This window comes from Megascapheus bottae, chromosome 26, assembly GCF_031878675.1.
Source record: "Megascapheus bottae isolate mThoBot1 chromosome 26, mThoBot2.hap1, whole genome shotgun sequence".
In the NCBI taxonomy this organism is placed as follows: Eukaryota; Metazoa; Chordata; class Mammalia; order Rodentia; family Geomyidae; genus Megascapheus; species Megascapheus bottae.
Genome location: NC_143534.1, coordinates 19791585 through 19813553, shown reverse-complemented (window position 1 = coordinate 19813553; position 21969 = coordinate 19791585). Strand labels below are relative to the sequence as shown.

At 37.6% G+C, this 21969-nt stretch overlaps 1 protein-coding gene across 1 annotated transcript; it reads left to right on the top strand.

The window, feature by feature from the left end:
• Nucleotides 1–4464: 4464 nt before the first annotated feature.
• On the top strand, nt 4465–21676 carry Mtpap (mitochondrial poly(A) polymerase). Its single transcript, XM_090319097.1, has 9 exons — nt 4465–4636; nt 8897–9072; nt 9833–10063; nt 11964–12188; nt 15713–15924; nt 17823–18049; nt 19075–19167; nt 19247–19320; nt 20963–21676. Exons 1-9 carry the CDS (start codon nt 4483–4485, stop codon nt 21305–21307), a joined length of 1737 nt encoding a protein of 578 aa, XP_090175223.1. The 5' UTR covers nt 4465–4482; the 3' UTR covers nt 21308–21676.
• The last annotated feature ends 293 nt before the right edge of the window (nt 21677–21969 follow it).

Here is a 21969-nt window from a genome sequence, read left to right as displayed (position 1 = left end):
TCTAACCCATCCACACATCAAAATATAATAGACTACATTTATTAAGTGATTTATATTAACCAATCAATGGGGCTAAGCATTTTGTTTCTCAGTTCATTTTAGCCATAAACGACCTTACAGTTACGAGTATAAATGATCATGCCTATATATAATATATGTAAATTTATAATATTTATACAAATGTATTATTTATTGTTATTTTATAATTATACTGTTATTATTTATAAATATATTAGACAATAAATTTATTATATTTAGATATATATTTAAATAAAAGCATGTATTAAACTTTGTATGCTGTTTCACTTTTTTCAGTTTCAGTTACCTACGGTCAACTTGTTTGAAAGTGTTAAATAGAAAATTCTAGAAAGAAAGAATGCATATGTTTTGAATTGTGTGCAATTGTAAATAATGTACTAGAATCTCACGCTCTCCTGTTGTGTATCCTTCCACTTTCTCCTAGGCTGGAATCATTCTTTGTCCAGCTATGCTTTGCCTTGTAACATTCTTTTGTCCTGTATCTACTCTGTATATACTACCCACTTGCTGGTCACTTCATAGAAATGGTAATCATTTCCAGATCAACTAGTGTGGTATTTCAATGGTCATGTTCATGTAACGCTCATTTTGCTTCAAGGCCTCATAGAGCATAAGCCATGGTGTTGTCAATGTGGGTATGTCTAAGAGAAACTAAAAAGTATTTTCTTTGAGTGGAAAGGGAAAAGTATATCATAGTTAGGCATACAGAAAAAAACACCATGTGTTATGGTAGCTGCAAGCATCTGCTAGACATTTTTTAGTATACTCCCAGCATAGGAGAAGGGAATTGAACATACAGTATTCTGCTAGGTGAGTTAGCTAGAGGCCTGATCACAGACTTAATGCAGCACCAAATGACTTCTTATCATTCAACAAAAACATCATATTAAAGTACCTACAACCTAAACATGAAGCCCTGAGTTCAAACACCAGTACCACCAACAAATTGATTTTAAAACTCACACCTTCATGAGTTATCAATGCATGTTGGTGTATCTGAACTGATAAATGATTCATAATGAATTTGAAGGAAATAGTACAATCTGTTTGCCACAATCACAAGAAATCACTTTGTCAATTTCTTTGTACTTTGTATTTTCATCAAACTTCATTCAGACTGCTTTTGAGTGAGTGGTTAGGATTGACTCACTGATACTTAAGTTACCAATCACCAAAGGCATCCAGTCCTGAACTGCTAGGAGGCTCAGCCTTTAGAAGTGTAAACAGAAGAAATTGTGCAATGAGCAGGAGGACTCAATTAGCCAATTGGTATGTCAGATGATGAAGGTACATGTCATATATTTTATTTCAGCTCCTACAATGCATCTATAAAGATCAAATAAAAGAAAATATGATTTAAAACTAGGCTTCTGTCTCGAAAAGTGTAAGTTACCTTTACCTGTGATTTATTCCTTTCCTGAAATGCCTGGGAGCAGAAATGTTCTAGATTCTGTAACTCTTTTCTAATTTACAGTATATATATATATTATATATATATATATATATATATATGAGATACTACTGGAAGGAGGCCCAGGTCTAAGTCAAAACTGGTTTACATCTTGTGTAAACATCATACGAATAGCTTGAAGATCACTGTGTACATGCTTTCAATGTACCGTGGTTTGACTGAGACTCATTATATGAGGACAGGTGAGGCATTTCCTACTGGTGACATCATGTCAGTGCTGGAAAAATTTCTGATTTTGACATGTTTTAAATTTTTATAATGAGGATGCTCAGCCAGCACCTGACTCTCTAGAACTACACAGATCAAGTTGCAGTTGAAGAATTGCTATAGCAAAACCAGTGCTGTAACTCCTTTGACTAACTTGCACTGGAACATATGTTGTCCAGAAGTGGGGAGGGTGGGAGATAGCAAGAAGGGAGGGGTAGACCAATGGAGAAAGAAAGAGCAGTCTAATATAGTCCAATAATAATATCCAATGAATATATGGGAAAATGCAAGCAAGTACCTGGAGAAGATAAGTGGATGGGAGAGACAGAGGACAACTGTAGAAGAGGTGACACTGAATAAATAGATATTGTACTCATAAACTGACCTGTTGAATGGAATCCACTTCACTTTATACAACTACTTAGAGATAATTATATATAAATATATATTTATTTATTTATTTAATCAGTTGTGGGGCTTAAACTCTGGGCATGAGCACTGTCTCTGAGCTCTTCAGCTCAAGGCTGCTGCTCTATCACTTGAGCCACAGTACCACTTCTGATTTTCTGGCGTTTAATCGGAGATAAGAGTATCACGGACTTTTCACCCCGGACTGGCTTTGAACCACAATCCTCAGATCTCAGCCTCCTGAATAGATAGGATTATAGGCCCAGAAACTTATAAATAATTTTTAAAAATCTAAAATATGTAAATGATTTGATGGAATTATAATACATTGTAAATACATAATTGCAAAGCTTTACATGATTTTTAATCATTTGACTACACATTTATTTATTTGTATGCTCATACATTGATTCCATTCAGATGGAATCCAGGTCCTTGTACACACTAACTCCATCGTGTTTAGAAGAGCTAACTTTTATTGCATCTATAAGCAATATATGATAACAATTTTAAAGGACGAACATAGAAACAATGAATGGTAAGTCTCCCTATCTTTCCTGATAGCTCAAGTGATAACTCAAGTGATCTCTCCTTAGTCAAATTATGGAGCAGAAAGCATTTTATACTTTTTTCCCCTTAATTGCGGGGCTTGAACTCGGGGCTTGGCCACTGCCTCTGAGCTTTGTCACTCAAAGCCAATGCTCTATCACTTTGAGTCACAGCTCCACTTCCAGTTTTCTGGTGGGTCAGTGGAGATCAGAGTCTCACAGTCTGTCTTGCCTGGGTTGGCCTCAAACCACAATCCTCAGATCTTAACTTTGTAAGTAGCTAGGAGATACCAGCTCCTGGCCCATTTTAATCTTTTAAGAAAGAAGGGTTTTAAGTTTTTAAAATAAAATTTACAATTGTAATATGGTTAAAAGCATCGAAACATTCATAAGGTACAAAAGTTATGACAGTCCTCCTGTTATACTTGTCTTGGGTCTGACAATTTTGTTTCATCTTCAGAGTCAATCAAATCTGCCAGTGCTTTCTATATCCTCTCTGAGAAGCTTGCTGTATATTCAAGCAAATGTGTGTGTGTGTGTGTGTGTGTGTGTGTGTGTGTGTGTTCCTTGTCTTTATGTGCTTTATTTAGTAATTCTAACAATGAATCTTGAAGGTAGCTTTCCATCAGTAAAATCTATGAGGCACCTATCCATAATTTTTTAAAGAGAAAAGGCACAATACCCCCACATTTAAGAGTGCATGCTTTTCAAAAGTTCCAGCAGTTACATGCTTTCTTTCCTTTAAAAGATTTTTTTTTTTTTTTTACCCAGTAACCCCTGTGGGCTGAGATGCTCTCATGGTGTATTTAGCTTTAACCATGAAAATCCCTCCTGATGACTCAGGCAGAAACCAGTTCCAAGGGTCCAGTAATTATGTAGTCATGTAGTTTGTCATCTTAATGGAACATTTCTGTGAGTGAGAGTGGGGACCAATAAGAATCCCAATGGCATGATTGGCTATGAGGTCACATGAGTCTTACATCATACATGCTCCCATACTAGAACTGGCTTACCTTAACATGACTGTTCTTGGGTAGCAAATGGAACATAAGAACAACCCAATAATTTTCTGTGTATAGATTAGTCTTAATCTACAACAGGATTCTTTTGCCCTCCCTCCCTCCCTCCCTCTCTTCCTTCTTCCATACTAGAGTTTGAACTCAGTCATGTTACCATTTAAGCCAGTCCTTTGTTGCTCTGTTTACTTTTTGAAATGGATCTCTCTTTTGCTTAGGCTCCCCGATTCCAAATCCTCCTATTTATACCATCCCTGCCCCACAGCCGGAAGATAAGTAAATGCCATCATACCCAGCAATTAGTTAAGACTGGAATCTCTTGTAAATTTATTTTTCTTTCTTGGCCTGTGCTGACCTGGAACATTATTCCTCTTCTTGATCTCAGCATTCTAATTTGCTAGGCTTAAAGGAGTGAACTACCATGCCCAGTTTTCTTTTTAATATAGTGTCCTAAATCTACCTTTTGTAGGACACAAAACCATAGCACTGGAAGTCAGACTAGATCTGGCTTCTGCGCCTCTTTTTTTTTTTTTCTGTAAAATTAGTAAACTGAACAAGTAAGTCGAACTCTGTAATATGGCCATGTGTAGAACTGAATAGCTGCTCTCTTCTGTGGCGAGGCGGAGTGAAGGAACGTAGCTCAGCTCTGAACTTGGAATCCCTTCGGTAGAACCAACAGTTGCCAAACCGAACGCCTCGCGCCTCGTTTGACCCTCGCAGCTTCCCGTCGTTTTCCGCCTCAGGGCGCATGCGCGGAAGTCCGCCGCCCTCTGAGGCCCGCGTTTCAGCTGCTATGGCTGCCCGCGGCGTGGGTCTCCTGACCCGTTTGTCCTTCTGCTCTCGGAGAAGTCGAGTCCAGTGTCCTGTTTTCAGACATGTCAGTAATGCGGGACCGGCGGCCGCGGACCTCAGGACGGAAGACCAGTCTTCGGGAAGCGAGGTGGCAGGTGAAGGCGCGGGGCCGGGCGGCCGGGCGGCCCGGCGGGAGCGGAGGGCGCCGGGGGGCGGGCGCTCGGGGCCGGCGGGGCGGGCGCTCGGGGCCGGCGGCTCGGGGCCGTGGGCACCTGCTGAAGCATCTAGGGGCGCAGGGCCGGGAGCACGGTTTGTAGAGCACCCCGCGGCCCTCTTGGGGACCCGGGGTCTTCACGCGGCGCGCCAGCCATCCGCCTCCTTCCTCCGATTTCCCGGATGCCGCGCCGCGAGTGGCGGCCAAAGTGCAGGCCTGGTTTCCTGGCTCTCGGGGGCCACGACTCCCGGCCGGGACGTTTCCGCCGTCTTGAGGCCCTTCCGAGCCCCACGTGTTTGCAAACCGGGTTGCATCCACCGTGGTCCGGCAGGCGTTCTAGATTTGGATGCAGCTTTGAGTGTTGTTGTTGTTGTTGTTGTTGTTGTTGTTCTGGAGGCCCCGAGCTTGCGTGTGGTAATGTACAGTTCTTCCAAGAAATATATGGCCTCCATTTGGCAGATCTATCTAGACGGAGACTCAGGCAGCTGAATAACTTCCTGCAAGCTCACCCAAGGTCTTCCAACCAAGATCTTGGTTGTCGTTGTCTCCAGCGTAGCGAGGATTACAGCCCTGCGCGACCCTTGCTGGCCTTTCAGTCTGTATTCTTCACTGCTTTCTTCAAACAGTTGTGTCAAGGGGTTTCAGGTTAACATGTCCTCTTACTGTACCCGCTTCCATTCACCCCCCCCCTCCCTCCATCCCTCCTTCTGCTTCTCTCCTCACGTTCTTGGTCTCCACTCATCGATGGCCTCAAGTTTCCCAGTTCACTTTGCACATACATTCTTTGAGTATTCTGTCTCTTTATATCTCTTGCCCCCCTCCATTAGCCTTCACCCACTCTCAAGACCTTCTTGGTGTTCCTTTTTATAGCTTAGATCTTGACCCAGACTAACAAACAATGTTATTTACTGATTTCTGACTTTTCTTGGAGCAGTAGTTTTTAAGAGCAAAGTTATTTCTAAGTATTCTAAATGAAGAAAATCTTTTCCCTTAAATCAGGCTACAGAAGACTTGAAACTTTTTTTTTTTTTTTTTTTTTGCCAGTCCCTGGCTTGGGCTCAGGGTATGAGCAGCGTCCTTGGGTTTTCTCAAGGCTAGAGCTCGACTATTTGAGCCACAGCACCACTACTGGCTTTTTTTTTTTTTTTTCCTTTCATGTATGTGGTACTGAGAAATTAAACCCTGGTCTTCATGCATGCTAGGCAAGCACTCTAACACTAGTCCAAACTCCCAACCCTTACTTTGAAATTTTTAAAGTAACTCTACAGATTTACCTGAGAAATCTGCCAAAAAACTGATTTAGCATTTGTATGGTGCATTAAATTTGAGAGTATTTCATATTCTCTTAGAGATACAAAGCAAACTCATATATTGCTTTTTATTTTTGGTATAAGTACTGGGGACTTGAACTCGACCTCATGCTGTGAGACCACCCTTTTTTCTACCTATAATATAGAATAACAGGTGAGTGCTGGTGGTTCATGCATGTCTATAATCCTCACTACTTAAAAGACTGAGATCAGAAGATAGAGCTCAAGTCCAAAACTGGCAAAAAAGAAATCAGAGACAGTAGTATTGTGAGAGAATGGTGAGTTATTCAGTTAGGACCTGCAGCGTCAGAGAGAAGGAAATAGGACTGAGAAGGAATAAGACTGGGTAACTTAGCAGACTGATATTGAGGAAGAGTAGTGTAGATCCTCAGCTCAACATGGAAGTTATCTTCCATATTAAAAATAAGTTTGTAACAATATTATGGATTGCATTCCTTCATAGATGCAAAAGTAAGGGAATACAGAGGTGGAAGAGACTCTACCATGGAGGGGGCAGAAGTCTTCACATACCTGAGCAAAGTTTGGAGAATGAATGGGAGTTTGCCTAACAGAAAATGAGAAGATGGGCATTCCAACAGAGAGATGAAGACAAGGAATTCATAGTATGTGAGAGTATTATGTGTACAGTACTGTATGTGCAAAGGTTACAAGGCAGACAAATGGTAGAAAGAGGTGTTGAAGAGATGAGATGGGACAAAGATGGCAGCTGTGGAGTTTAGACATGGTATGGTCTTTTTTTTTTTTTTTTTTTTTGCCAGTCCTGGGCTTAAGCTCAGGGCCTGAGCACTGTCCTTGGATTTTTCTCAAGGCTAGAACTCTACCACTTGAGCCTCAGCACCACTTCTGGCTTTTTCTAAGTATGTGGTACCAAGGAATCAAACCCGGATCTTCGTGCATGCTAGGCAAGCACTCTACCACTAGGCCAAACTCCTGGCCCTTTGGTATGGTCTTAAAGGCCATGTGAAAGTTATTAAAGGATTTAAAACCCAGCATTGGTGGCTGATACCTGAATTTGAGGCCCTGAGTTCAAATCCTAGTACTAACTTTTCTACTTAAGTAGAAAAGTCAAAGGCTTTTTAAAGATTGTATTGTAAAGATCACATTGTCAGCAGCATGGAGAATTGCTTGAGAAAGACAAAGCTAGAATAATGGAGACTATTATGACATAGTCTTAAGTAAGAGGTCAATGTTAAAAAACTGGCATTGGTATTAAGAGGGTACAGATACAAAGATTATTTTTAGCCTTATGGCAGTAGTCATTCCTAAGTGTGACATTCCTAGGTGTGGGTCACGGGCTGACAGTGATGAGCAGTCAGAGTCCAAGTTCCTAATGTGCAGCTACTGAGATGCTTGTTTCTGGGTGGACAAAGGAAAAGTTTGGGGCTCAGCAGCTCCTACTCTTTTTAACCTGGATTTCTCTGTCTTGTCATCGAAAGTACCTTGGAGTTTGCTGAAATTCAAATATTGTGGTTGCAGTATTTCCTTTGTTCCATTGATTTTACAGCTTTTTTTTTGGGGGGGGGGCCAGTCCTGGGCTTGAGCTCAGGGCCTGAGCACTGTCCTTGAGTTTTCTCAAAGCTAGAGCTCTACCACTTGAGCCACAGCACCATTTCTGGTATTTTTCTATGTATGTGGTACCGAGGAATCAAACCTGGGTCCTCGTGCATGCTACGCAAGCACTCTTGCACTAAGCCCGACTCCCGGCCCGATTTTTCAGCTTTTTGACAGAATAGATTCTCATTTCCATGTCAATATGTTTTCTGTTCTACTTAGTCTTTCTGGAACTTTGTTGAGAGTTTTGATCAGATTTGGTGGTTTGTAATTTCGGAAATCTACCATTCCAGACTGAAAAGAAGCACTTGAGAGAAATCAGCTAAGCAAGCAAACTATTCAAGGTCCTGAGTTGAAACGCCAATACTGGCAATAAACAAATGGATGAATGAATAAATAAATATAAGTACATTTTAAATGGTTCAGTTTGGAGACCTGAGTGTGGTAGTGGTATGCAGCTATCATCTCAGCAGGTGGGGGTGGAAACTGGAGGATCCTCCTGAGTTTCGAGACTAGCTACCCTACAGAGTGAGACTTTGTCCCCCACCTGCCAAAAAATACTGTTTGGTTTTAATGTTTTCTTAGAACTTGAATGATTATTTTTTTCTCTTTATACTTCAGTTCTTTTACTCTTTATACTTCTAGTTCTTTTGTGATTTTCCTTTTGTGACAAGTGGATAATTAGTGTTTTATTCTTGACTGTCACAGCACCTGTCTTAATTCCCTAGGTTGTAAAACCATTTGCTCTAGATTTTTAAGTTAAAAAAAAGCCCATTTCCTTAGTGAAATTGTCACTAGTTCTTGGATAGCAACCATGAAAATGGAGCAACTTGGTGTTAATTTTCTTACCATATTGTGGATCTCATCAAAGAAAAATTTAATAACTTTCTTCGTCACTTCTGAACTCTTTACCTCCTAAGTTCTTTGTCTCATTATACTCAGGCTTGAAATCATTTAGGCTTCATGTACAGTTGTTTAAGTGTTAAATGAGTGTACTCTTTTAGGTTGTTGGTTTTTCTGATCTAGAGGAACTGTTCAGCACTTGGTTGGCTTTTCCGACCTAGTGGAACTCTGTTCCAGCCTGGTTAGTCAAAACAGATAAAGTGAATAGTTCTAATGAGAGCCATTAGAGATAATACAGTGGACACTAAAAGTAATGTGTCTGAACAAGCCTTAAAGGAAGGGAAGAGAAAGTAACGTACCAGGATGAAGTTATTTTAGTCATACATACAGTCTTTCTATACTCCATCAAAATGTTTTAAAATTTACTCCCATCTAGTATCTGAGACAGAAAATACTTATTTTTGTTTCATTTGTAGGAACTGAAGACAGGACCCCCAAAAAGAGATTCTCTGAGGTGTTGGAAGAAAGACGAGAACAGGCACAGCGGACTGTCTTAATACATTGCCCTAAAAAAATCAATGAAAAAAAGTTTCTCAAATATTTATCAAAACAACATGGACCAATTAAACATCATTTCTTCTATGAAAGCTTTGTACGTATCTCAGTATGACCACCTCATCGGTCTTGGTTTTGCAGGGTATTTTTGATTGTTGCCTTTGCAGTAATGAAAAGTCAGATAAAATGTCTCTTCTGACATCTTACATCTTTCCTTTATTTGTTGTTTTGTTTTGTGTTACTGCTGATAGAAACACAGGGACTCATGCTCCAGGCAGGAGCCACATCTCTATTTGATCCACATCTCCAGCCCTTTTGTTTTTAGTTTGTTTCTGAGAGGGTCTTTAACTTGGCTTGGGATAACCTTCAATTTGGGAACTCATAATCCTGCCTCTGCCCTCTGACTAGCTAAGATTATGGGTTTGTGACATTAAGTCTGGCTTTATATTTCTTCAATGAGGTTTTATTTGTTTTAATTTTTTTTTGATATGAGAGTAAAAATCTTTATAGTAGTTCTTTAGAATTATAAATAATTTATTATTGGTTCCATTATGAATTATTATTGAATAGTATTAGCTCAGTACTTTAGATAAAGGCCACTGGGAAGGGAAATTATTTTTTCTGTTGATTTTCTATTTTGTTTTTTTGTTTTGTTTTAGTTTCTCCTGACTGGTACTATTTTATACTGTTCCTTTTTGTAGTCTACTTGTAGTAAAGTGAATACACTAGAATTATGTCATTCATAACATTTTTAAAGTCATATATTTTGTAGTTTGAAGATAATTGTTTTGAGAATATCATACTCAATGTGTCATTGTGAAATGAGTCTTTTGTTGTTGTTGTTGTTTTTGGTATAGGGTCTCTATGCTCTTGTAGAATTTTGCCAGAAGGATGGTGTAGATTCACTTCGGGACACAAGTCATACTCCAAGCCTGAGCACAGAAGCTGTGATTCCATTTCAATCTCGTTTCTTCAGTTTGAGGCTGAGCAATCCATCAAGCCAGACTTCTGAACAGTCCTATGTAAAGATTAGCAGTCCGTTTCCTTTAAACAAGAAGCTTTTTGACGTACTTTATTATGCAGAAAGTGTAAGTTTATAGGTATACTTACCTCAACTTCTAAATTTCCCCCCATTTGAGATTATCTTGTCAAGCTGTATGTCATTTGAGATGTCATCTGTTTTTTCTCTGTATTTCTTGTTTTATGCTGGTGTTGGCAGCTGAACCAGGGCCTAGCACTGTCCCTGAACTTTTGTTCTCAACACTAGCACTCTGATTTGAGCCACCGTTCTACTGCTGGCTTTTTTGGTGCTTAATTAGAGATAAGAGTCTCATGGACTTTATTGCTCAGGCTGCCTTTGAATAGTGATCCTCAGATCTCAGCCTCCTGAGTAGCTAGGGTTACAAGTATGAGCCACCAGCACCTAGCTCTGTATTTCTTTTAATGTCGTGAATGACATTTATAAATTTTTCCTATTAAGCCGTTCTTGCATTCCCAGAATAAACTATTTACTTAAAAAGGTGTTTTTTATATATTTGCTTACATTTTTTGTAGCTTTGATATCTATTAATAAATGATTGCTTTATAAAAGTCACAGTACACAATATAGTGAGTGAACAGTAAATGTAACCCTTACCTACTTAATGCCTCATTCTTTCTGTACCTCTCAAAATAATGACAAAGTTTTTAGCCTTTTTGGATAATTCAGATTTTATTTCTCTTTCAATATAGTGACAAAAAATTTTGGTGGTATTGTAAAAAGGACTTTTTCCTTTTTATAGTATTCTTTTTTGTTGTTTGTTTAAATCAGTCATTTATTATCTCCTAATACATATATTTGTTGTATTCAAACTTGCTAAACTTCTTCTAGTTTTATTAGGCTTTAGAATTAATCTGTGCTTTTATTTTTCAAAGGATTATGTTTTATTACTTAATTTTTATAATTGTCTTATTTTTACCCTGTACTTAAAAAAAAAAGTTGAGTTGAATGCTTTAGTTATTTTCAACATTTTTTTAAAATTTGATGCCATGAATTTTTGTTGCTGTTGTTGTTAGCTTGTTTAACTTTAAATACTTTTCTTTAAATAATAATACTTTTCTTTAAATACTTTTCTTAAGGACCAGACTTGGGGTCATGTGCATGTAATGGCTGTAATCCCAGCATTTGGGAGTCTAAGGTTGAAGAATTCAAAGCCAATCTGAATAACATAGTGAATTTCAGGTCAGCCAGGACTAGGTAGTAAGACCCTGTTTCAAACAATCAAACAACCAACCCAAAAATGTATTTTAGCATAGTTTCAAAGTCTTGATTATTTTAGTCTGTGCTATACAAAGCTGTTTATAAGGAATTGAGAGATGTCAGGTGTTGAATGCTTGAACGTTGCTTTTACTGGGTAGCTTTGTGGATATGTGACCTCTTCTAGGTAATTCAAGTGAATTTACCTAAAACTTGAATTTACCTAGAACGATATTTTATATTCATCTCTTATGGAAAGTGGTAGCTTTTGTTCCAGTCAACTTTTGTTATTGTCATTCCTCAGTTCTTTTTCCCCCAGAAACTTTAAGACCCAATGTATTTTTTTTCTTTTCTTTTCATTTTTTACCAGCCCTGGGCTTGAGCCCATAGCCTGAGCACTGTCCTTGGACTTTTTCAAGGCTAGAGCTCTACCACCTGACCACGTTCGGCTTTTTTAATGTATGTGGTACCAAGGAATCGAACCCAGGTCTTTGTGCATGCTAGGCAAGCACTCTACCACTAGGCCAAATCTCCCAGCCCCAAATGTATTTTTTAATATGCCATCAGATCTTTGGAAGCAAGGGGGCAAGTTATTTTTTGGAATAAGGATGTTAACTCAGGTTTGTCTAGCATGTGCAAGGCCCTGCCTGGGTTTGATCCTCAGATTGCTCACAAAAGAAGAAAAAAGAATATGACCATCATTTTCTGTGCTTCTACATTGTCTGTTTTGCTGTTTTATTTTGGCTAGCTAGGTAGATGATCAGCTGAACAGTCTGCTGAAGGTATTGGAGCTCACGGAAGAGAACATTAAGCTCCGATATCTTACGTGCTCCCTCATTGAAGACATAGCAGCAGCCTACTTCCCTGAATGTGCAGTCAGACCCTTTGGCTCCTCAGTGAACACTTTTGGGAAAATGGGATGTGATCTGGACATGTTTATGGATCTACATGCATTTAGAAAATACCCCACTAGCAAGGTAAATTATATTTCTTTATGCAGCTATAACTTAAAATTCATTAGAAAAGGCATCTTTAAATTAATTACTTAGTAAACATGATCATAGAATAGGGCTTATTTGATATAAGGCTTCAAACAAAAGTGCTGTGTGGACTTTAAAGTCTCTTGATTATGGGTTTTTGTAAATTATGTTATTCAGATTATATAACAGATTTTCTAGATTATATTCAGATTTTGAATGTGAACTATATTTTTAAAATATATAATTTATTATTAAGGTATTGTACATAGGGGTGCATTTGAGTACATTTCTTTTTTGGACAATGTCAACCAAGGATGTAGTATATAGTTATCTCATATTGGATCATTTAAATTTCATCAAATTACTTCATTTCTGTAAGTACTTATTTAAATTCTTTTGTCAGCTAAGATGATTCGTTGCTGTATGCGCTCATGTGTTATTTTCAACCTTTATATTCATTGCTTTATTTCTGTGTATCTCTCTTATTAATAGTAGTTTGCTTTTTTTTTTTTTTTTAACTGGAGTTTAAACTCAGGTTTTTCTGGGCAGGCACTCTACTACGTGAACCCAGCCTCCATCCTTTCTGCTTTGTTCTTTTTGAGAAAGGATCTCATTTTCGTCTGGGCTGTCCTAGACTGTCTATGATCATCCTATTTATGCTTTCTGCCATACCTGAGATGGCAGGAACGCACTGCCAGGCCCCACTTTTTCTGTTGAGAATCTCCTTGGCCAGAATTGCCTTGGAAGGGCAGGCAAATTTCTTCTGGTAAGCGAGAAACATAGGCTCAATGGTTTCCCTCATTGTCATAATCAGTAGAAACCTTGGGCTCTCCTAGCAGAGATTTACAATAGAACAAAACCTAGATACATAAGGCCATACAGTATGATGCTAAATGAAAGAACCTCCAGGATAGAGAAACAAAAGCCATATAATGAGTAATTGTTGTCCTTAATGTACTTACTGTATTACCTCATCTCTTTTGCTGTCCCTTGGTTATCTCATATTGTTACAGTATTTTACCTTGTTATCTGATACATTGTATATATGCTTATTTGGTTATTTGAAATCGATTAGGGAAGGGAGAGAAAAGAAGATGAGGGGTGGGGGTGGGGGAGGGAAATGGGGACCAAGACATGAGAAAGGGTATCAATGTTTGTGAAGTAATGCACTTTCTATCTGGTGAATATACTGTAACCCTTCTATTAATTATAATTAAAAATATATGAAAAAAATTCTTCTGTCTCAGATGTTAGTACTGTTTTAACTTTGCTGTCTATTAATTCTCCTCATTTGCTTTTCCTATCTATCACATATTCCCTTAATATGTCCTTCAGCTTTGCTGCTGTAACAGTCCCTTGTGTCCTCCTATGACAGCTTTAGACTCCATCCTTTAGTCAGCCTGAGTTATCCTAATACCCACTTTGGATGATCTCACAAGCTTATAACCAGTTCTTCTTTGTAGTGTGTATTGAAATGATTTGTCTCCCGTTTAAATCGTAAGTTCTGATCGTGCATCTATCTTCCATCTTTTTTTTAAAATTTATTGTCAATATAATGTATAGAGGGGTTACAATTACTTCTCACACATTGATACCTTTTCTCATGTTTTTATTCCTGTTTCCTTCCCCACCCCCTCTCAATCATCTTGTTTTCCTCCCTTCCCTTCCCTATTTTAAATAATCGTATATACAATATACCAGGTAACAAAGTCAGATACAGTAACAGTGTGAGATTAACCATAAAGACAAGAAAAAAGAGAAGTAATGTAGTACATTAAGAACAACAATCACACGAGATAAACCTCTTGTTTCCATATCCTAGAGTTTATTTCATTTAGTTTCATCCAATATGCTTTTTCCTTCTGTTCTGTTCTTTCTAGTAGGATTCTGCATCTTGAGCGAGTTAAGCAGTAGAAATGTTAGTAATTCCTAACAATGTATGGAAATGATTAGTGTGGACAGTGTGCTTCCATTCTGTTTTTCTTTATTAGATTATCTGCCACTAGGTAGTGCTATAGGAATAGTGAATACTAGTAAGGTTGAATTAGTTATTCTGAAGAATTCTTTAGTTTTATTTGTTTTATGGAGGAGAGTGGTTTTGATAGTTTTGTCATAGTAGTTTTGTAATGGCCTTATTTCATTTGTGTGTAGTGCTGGCTTTTCTAGTTACTCGTGTGCTTTTCATTTTCTTTTTCTGTCAGACATATCAGGTTAGGTTGTATTTTGCTATGTCAGGCTAAATTATACTTTGATATCAGAGAAGCTGGGAATCTCTGTGTCTTAGCACATTAATCCTTCTGAAGATTTACAGATTTGCTGTGCTCTGTCATTGCTGATACAGTAAAAGGCCTTAGAGTTGAGCATTGGCTCTTTAGCAGGAACAGCTGCCTGGAACTCTCATATTCCTTTGGCCAGAGCATAACACATGACCATGCTCAGCTTCAGGTGTAGGACCATGATATTTTACCAGATGCCATTGGAGGAAGTATGGAATATTTGGAATTCCATTCATTAGTGTGGAATATTTGGTATTCTATTCCATTCACAGGGCTCTAGTTTCCTATCTCAAGTACCACTAGTCAGATCTGTGTTCTTCATCGTGTCTCTTTCATTTCTACCTCGGTTTTATTCTTGTCATAATATAGAGTGCTTGAAAATCTCATTGCTGCCTTCTCATATGTGAGTATTGTCCTTCCTTTACCCCCTGTGCTTGAGTCCCAGCATTCCTCATCCATTTTTTCTTGTTTTTATTTTGTTTTGTTTATTGTGCATACCATCTTAGATAATTACTCAATCTGTGCTTTTCTTAATGGAAGATGTTTCTTTCAAGATGTTTATTTTCCTGTTGAAGAGCTCCCTAATTTATTTGTTAGTTTCTACTTGCCATATAAATATACATGTACTTTGGAATTTTAAGTAGAATGGAGTAGTGAAATAGGAAAGTTACAAAGATGGATTAAATCAAAATGACTAGAGTTCTGAAACCTCAGTATTTTTGTTTTTTGTTTTCAGTCCTGGGCTTGAACTCAGAGCCTGGATGCTGTCCCTGAGCCTTTTTTGCTCAAGACTGGCACTCTACCATTTGAGCCACAGCTTCACTTATTTTGTGCTGTGATAGATAAGTTAGCTATTAAACCTCAGTGAATTTATACATTTGTTATTTATATATATATATGTATATATATCCTAGAGAAATGTAAGGTCACCAAATAAACATCTTTTAGGTCTTTTTGGATATTTTTACATGAGGAATTCCTACATTATATGTTTGCTTGAAAGGAATGATTTAGAACATCCTTTCAGAAAAAGTTTATTAAATTCCTTTTTACAACAGAGCACGGACAGGAGAGAGAAACTGGGGGAAAGTAACGGAAAGGGTGATGTCAAAAAAAGAAATGTATGCAAAATGACTTAGGAAATAGTAATCCCTTTGTATAATACCTTAATAATAACAGTAAAGTTATATTGATTTTTTTCCTTTATGCCAAATGATCCTTGTTATCAATTTTTTTATTATTTAGAATGTTGGAAATTTTTCCATAGAATTTCAAGTGAGAAGTGTTCCTTCGGAAAGAGTTGCGACTCAGAAGATCCTGTCTGTGATAGGAGAATGCCTTGACCACTTTGGTCCTGGTTGTGTGGGCATGCAAAAAATCCTGAATGCTCGGTGTCCTCTTGTAAGGTTTTCCCACCAGCCCTCTGGATTTCAGTGTGATTTGACTACTAACAATAGGTATGATCTCTTAAGTTTGTTGTTGTAAAATGTCAGTGTTATATGATATCAGCTGTGATTTTCTTGGGTAGAAACAATAGCCTTGAGCTCTTACTCATACTTCAATAACATTTTTTTAATTGAGCACTTAGATTTAAAAGTAGGAAATCCTTTTTTAAAAAGTTATTATTCTTGTAGCTGTTGACAGCTTGGAATTTCCTAAACAAAATGATAGTGTATTGTGTCAATAATGTATTCATATAACAGTGAAACATATTCTGATTTGTGTAGTCTAGTATTCAAAATGTATCTCTGTTTCTGATAAGACTCATTTGAAGTATACTTCAAAAATCAAGTGGCAGTTTGAGTCTGCCTTGGGAATTGTTCTGAAGCTCCTCCAGTTTGAGTACCAGAGACATGTATTGGATTAGGTCAGAAGTGGTCTGAACAGCTTAAGAGTTGGTGTTCTTCCTAAGCACCTTATGTCCTGTTGCTCTAGTGATTTGTTTGCTTAAAGAGAAGGATGATGGGGATGTTACACTGAATATGTACCCCAGTACTTCTAAACTGAGGATGTTCAGTTAAAGTTAGCCACTGCTAACAACTTCCAGTTTGTCTCAAGTAGCTCAGGGTACAGACTGTAGTGTCTTGCCAAATTTTCATATAAAATAAGTGTTCATGTTGTACTTCCTGTTTTTTTTTCCTTTACCTAAAACAGGACATTTTTTAAATAGTGCTATTTTCTTTTTGTCTTTGAAACAAATGCATTTCACTGTACAAATACATTTCACTCATTAAATTATGTTTAGGAAATTGGATGTAAAAATATTTACCTCAGAACTTGTGTATTTATACTCTCTTTAGGTTTTTGTAAGTGTGCAGTATTTATATCAGATTGTTTATACTACTTGATATTTATTGCTTAGAATATTATATATATTGCTACTGTTTTCACTTTAGCTTTATTTAAATTTACAGCATTCTTAGATACTACGAGTTTCTACTTGCCATTTGTTCTGTTCTCTTGAAACTTAGGTGTAGATACTGTGGAGACACTTCAGTTGATATTAGGAAATGATTTTGTGCCCTCCTCCAATTCTTTTAGAAATTATAAGACATGATCTGATCGTGTCAATTTAAAAATCTCCATCATGTTTAACTTTGTGTTTTGATTAGGAAACTTACTGAACATAGGTTTTTAAGTCTGTTTTTAAATTTTTTATTTCTTTTATTTATCACAGTGCCTATAAGAGAGTTAAAGGCAGAGACAGAGACAGACAGGGTTTCACTTTTCAGTGCAGGCCAGCACAGAACTTCAGAGACCCATCCCCCATGTTAGCCTCTTCAACAGGGACCATGGCCTAGTACTATCCCTCTGAAGTTTGACTCTTTATCAGCACATTACCTTTAGACAGCTTTTGTTTTTACAAATATTGACTTAAATAATTTTGTCTATTTCACACATGGTAAGAATTTCAACTAAATGCTTTCTTGACAAGTGAGTAAAATGTTTTCCTGTTTAGGTTATAACTTGTCTACCAAAGGACTGGCTAGCCAAGCTGGAGAACCTAGGTACAAAGACACTTACCAGTGTGCTTGTCTTTAGAAATAGTTATGAAGAGCCCTGTACAAATACATTTCACTCCTTTAAATCATGTCTAGGAAGTTGGATGCAACATTTGTATGTTTTAGAACATTTGTAAAATGTCAAAATTTAAAAATGTTTCAGTGGTATTATGTTTGATATTCAGACATTTACATTGGGTTTTATCTTGTAAATGCATAATGCTTTTATATATTTAATCTAATAGTCATGGTTTCTGAATATATTTAGAAATAGTGTGAGACTTAGATGGGTTCCAAGATGTGTGTCTGGATTTAAGAATTTGAAAATTCTTTTTTGTTTTTCTTTTCTGAAGGATTGCTTTGAAAAGTTCAGAGCTTCTTTATATCTATGGTGCCTTGGATTCAAGGGTGAGAGCCCTGGTGTTCAGTATACGACATTGGGCTCGTACACACTCACTGACAAGTAGTATTCCGGGTGCTTGGATTACGAACTTCTCCCTTACAATGCTGGTCATCTTCTTCCTCCAGAGGAGGTCACCCCCTATTCTTCCAACCCTGGATTCCCTAAAATCCCTAGCAGGTAAGTCTTGGGAGCAGTGTTCTCTTAAACATTTATCAGGCGTGCTCAAAGCCATATAAGGTGTCTTGTTGAATTTTAAGGCTCAAAATTAAATTTGTGAATTTGACATTAAAGAGCCTTATTTACCCCTGATAACTTGAAGACTTCCCATACTTCCACTATCTCCCAAGAACTTTGGATAGAAGAGGTCCTTGCTTAGGTTTGTGAAGAGTAGAATTTATGTTCTAAGAACATACTGTACACTTTCTAGTGAAGGCTAGCTTAAGAGTACCTGGTGTGTGAGGGCTTTGTGTTCATCAATAATTAGAGGTAAGCACCTCTAAAATATGAATAAGAATATAAAAATAGAAACTTTTGATTCAGAGAATTGTTGCTTGGAATATTTGGATATTACTGGAAGTTCCCAAAAAATGCTAGAACAAGCAGTTTGTGTCTTGTATGTATCATCAGATCAGAGGGCTGAGGAATGGATATGGAAATCTCAGTTTAAGTGTGGATGAAGATGTGTCTTAACTTAGTTTGGTGAAAGATAGGAACTCTATGCATTTTTTATTTACAATGAGAAAATGGGTGAATTTCAAAGGTTAATAGGAATAATTGAGTTGTTAAAAATAATTTTGTTGTGCTAAAGAAAATGTAATAATAATGAGTATAATTCCTCAAATCTTTTGTAGTGGAGTTTTAAATTCTTTTTTTTTTTTTTTTTTTTGCCAGTCCTGGGCTTGAGCTCAGGGCCTGAGCCCTGTCCTTGGACTTTCTCAAGGCTAGAGCTCTACCACTTGAGCCTCAGCACCACTTCTGGCTTTTTTCTATGTATGTGGTACCGAGGAATCGAACCCGGGTCTTCATGCATGCTAGGCAAGCACTTTAACCACTAGGCCAAACTCCCGGCCCTGGAGTTTTAAATTCTATTAACTATAAATAGCAGTAATAGGGCACAGTATATGTGTGATTTATTTAATTCATAATTCTTTTGATGAAAGAGGAAATACCTTTGAAATGTGAAAACTTCCTTTCTATTTAAGGTGCTGAAGATAAATGTATAATAGAAGGCAACAATTGCACTTTTCTTAGTGACTTGAATAAAATTAAACCTTCAGGAAACACAGAAACACTAGGTAATTTTTTTTCGGGGGGGGGGGTCTTTGTTGTTGTTGCTATTCAAGCAGATTTCTTATTTTCTTTTTTGCCTTACAGAATTACTACTGAAGGAATTTTTTGAGTATTTTGGCAATTTTGCTTTCAATAAAAATGCCATAAATATTCAACAGGTAAATAATGTTTCAGTCTCTCATTTCCATTGTGTTAATGTTTTAGCTAGTTTGATTTTGGAAGTAATCTAATCAATTTTCTTTCAAATGTGCAGTACAGTTATATTCTGAACAGCCTTCCAAAACAGTGAGGCCGCTTTGGCCTCACTGTTCTCCAGCCTCTGCCTTCTGAGTGTTGGGATTATAGACACAGTATGTTTGTTACCTTTTCCTCTTTCCGATGAGACCACAGGCATCATTTAGATACTCAGAAGCCATGGTGAGAGTCTCCAAAAGTAGTAACTTCTCTCACGTCGTCACTTCTCATCAGTCCATTATCATGCTTAAGAATTGTCATTTTGTGAGTTTGGGTTCCCATTGTAAAAGGTATATTTTTCAGTAGAAGTCAAAAATAAATTTATTTTCATCTTGGGTTTTTTTTTTTTTTTTTTTTTTTTTTTTGGTTGGTTGTGGGGCTTGAATTGTGGGCCTGGGCACTGTGCCTGAGCTCTTCAGCTCAAGGCCGCTCTACCACTTTGAGCCACAGCACCACTTCCAGTTCTGTGGTGATTAATTAAAGATAAGAGTCTCTCGGACTTTAGTGCCTGGGCTGGCTTTGAACCATGATCCTCAGATCTCAGCCTCTAGAGTAGCTAGGATTATAGGCGTGAGCCACCAGCACCCGGCTTTTGTTTTGATTTTTTTGTTTGGTGCCAGTCCTGGTGCCTGAACTTAGGGCCTGGGTACTGTCCCTGAGCTTCTTTTCTTTTGCTCAAGGCTAGCACTGTACTACTTGAGCCACAATGCCACTTCTGGCTTTTTATGAGCAGTTTATTAGAGATAAGAGTCATGGACTTTCTGCCTGGGCTAGATTTGAACCTCTGAGATCCTCAGATCATAGTTTCCTCAGTGCTGGGAATGTAAGCATGTGATACCATACATCATCTCTTCTTTTCTTTTGGGAGTACAATGGTGTGAACCTAGGGCCTCCCACTGGCTAGGCAAGTGTGTCAACATTGAACCCACTCTTCTTTTAAATTCTTATTATTTTGAGTTACGTTGCCTGGATACATACATGGACCATGATCCTCCTGTGTTACACTCCCTACCCTAGCTGGGACAGCAGTATGCCACCACACTTAGGTTTGATTTTGTTCTGTTTTTTTTTCCACTGGAATGGAGTCCTAAGGACCTCTCTACCCAGGATGGCCTTGAATTGCCATCTTCCCGCTTGAACCATTTCAAGTAGCTAGGATTATAGGTAAGAGCTACAGTGACCAACTTAGGCTTTCTTCCCTTTTTGTTTATTTTATTTTTAAACTCTTAACCTTTTTAGGTAAAAGTAGGTTATTGCAAAAAAAATATGTTTATTGTTGACCTAGTCCAGATACCTGTCATCTGAACAATGACAACATTAGTCATAGATCATTAACCTGAATTATTTTTCTCCTGTGAATACTCAAAACTACAGGAGGAAAAAGGGATAAAAAAAAAAAACAAAAAACCCAGCCACATAGTGTATGAGCTACACATACATGTGCTCCTGTAACATTCATACGTGCTCAACTCTGTTTCCTAAAAGAAATTGTTTATAAAGGTAGTACTGATATTTTGTGGGATTTTGATATTTTGATATTCAAGCCCTTTCATGTGTTCTTTCTAGGGAAAGGAACAAAACAAACCCGATTCATCTCCGATGTACATTCAGAATCCATTTGAAACTTCTCTCAACATAAGCAAAAATGTAAGCCAAAGCCAGATACAAAAGTTTGTAGATCTGGCCAGAGAAAGTGCATGGATTTTAGATCAGGAAAATCGAGCTTCTGCAGAGGATAGGCCCTGGGGCTTGGCAGCTCTTCTGTTACCCAACAGCAAGTTTCAAGGTAGGAGGGTACGGAACAAGGCTGCTAGTGAAAGAGTTAAGAGCTTGCTGGATTCCATTAAACAAGGCAGTACAGCAAATCCTGCCGGCACTGATAAGAAAAGAACCATGGATACCAAGACATAGTGCAGCTGAGGGGCTGAAGTTGGCCCCTAGGCTGCCAGGGAAGACTGGTGTGGACTTCTCCAAGGCAGCTGTCATCTGCCGTCACTATTCTCCATCTCTTTATATCAACTCCTTTTTCTAGCCTCCGTTTCTGGACATTTTCATTTGGACCAGTGCGTTACCCAAGCAGAATTTAATTAAACAGCAAACACAAGCAGTAAATAATGAAGACTAGAATGGACTTTTAAACTGTTCACATTTAATGATAAAAATCAATTTTAGAATCAAATCATTGTTGATATCCATGTCAGTCCTAGCTGGAAAGCATTTTGAAGGACTTCTAGTTATGTTCGAATGTTGGCAATGAATGTAATAAAGCTGAATTTTGTACTACTCTTGTAATACGCAGTTTTCTGTTTTTGAAACAAAGTACTCTTATTTATACATAAGGTAAAATTAGTTTTATGTTTTTAAAACATATGTAGATATATTTTATTCACTGCATTTGAGGTGTTTGAAATCCAATATTTAAAAATACTGAAAAATATTTTTAAAGGGTAGGTTTTCTGTCTTTAGCAGTAAAATCTATTTTAACTAAAATGTTACCTGGTGTTCTCAACCCTTTCTCCCTTTTTGGGGGAACTCCTCTCTCCTTGTAGAAAAGAGATCCTTAAATATAATTC

Coding starts and splice junctions, on each gene's coding strand:
- Mtpap (XM_090319097.1), top strand. CDS start 4,483: ATGGCTGCCCGCGGCGTGGGTCTCCTGACCCGTTTGTCCTTCTGCTCT. Junction 12,189..15,712: donor GAAAATACCCCACTAGCAAG/GTAAATTATATT, acceptor TTTATTATTTAG/AATGTTGGAAATTTTTCCAT. Junction 15,925..17,822: donor GATTTGACTACTAACAATAG/GTATGATCTCTT, acceptor TCTTTTCTGAAG/GATTGCTTTGAAAAGTTCAG.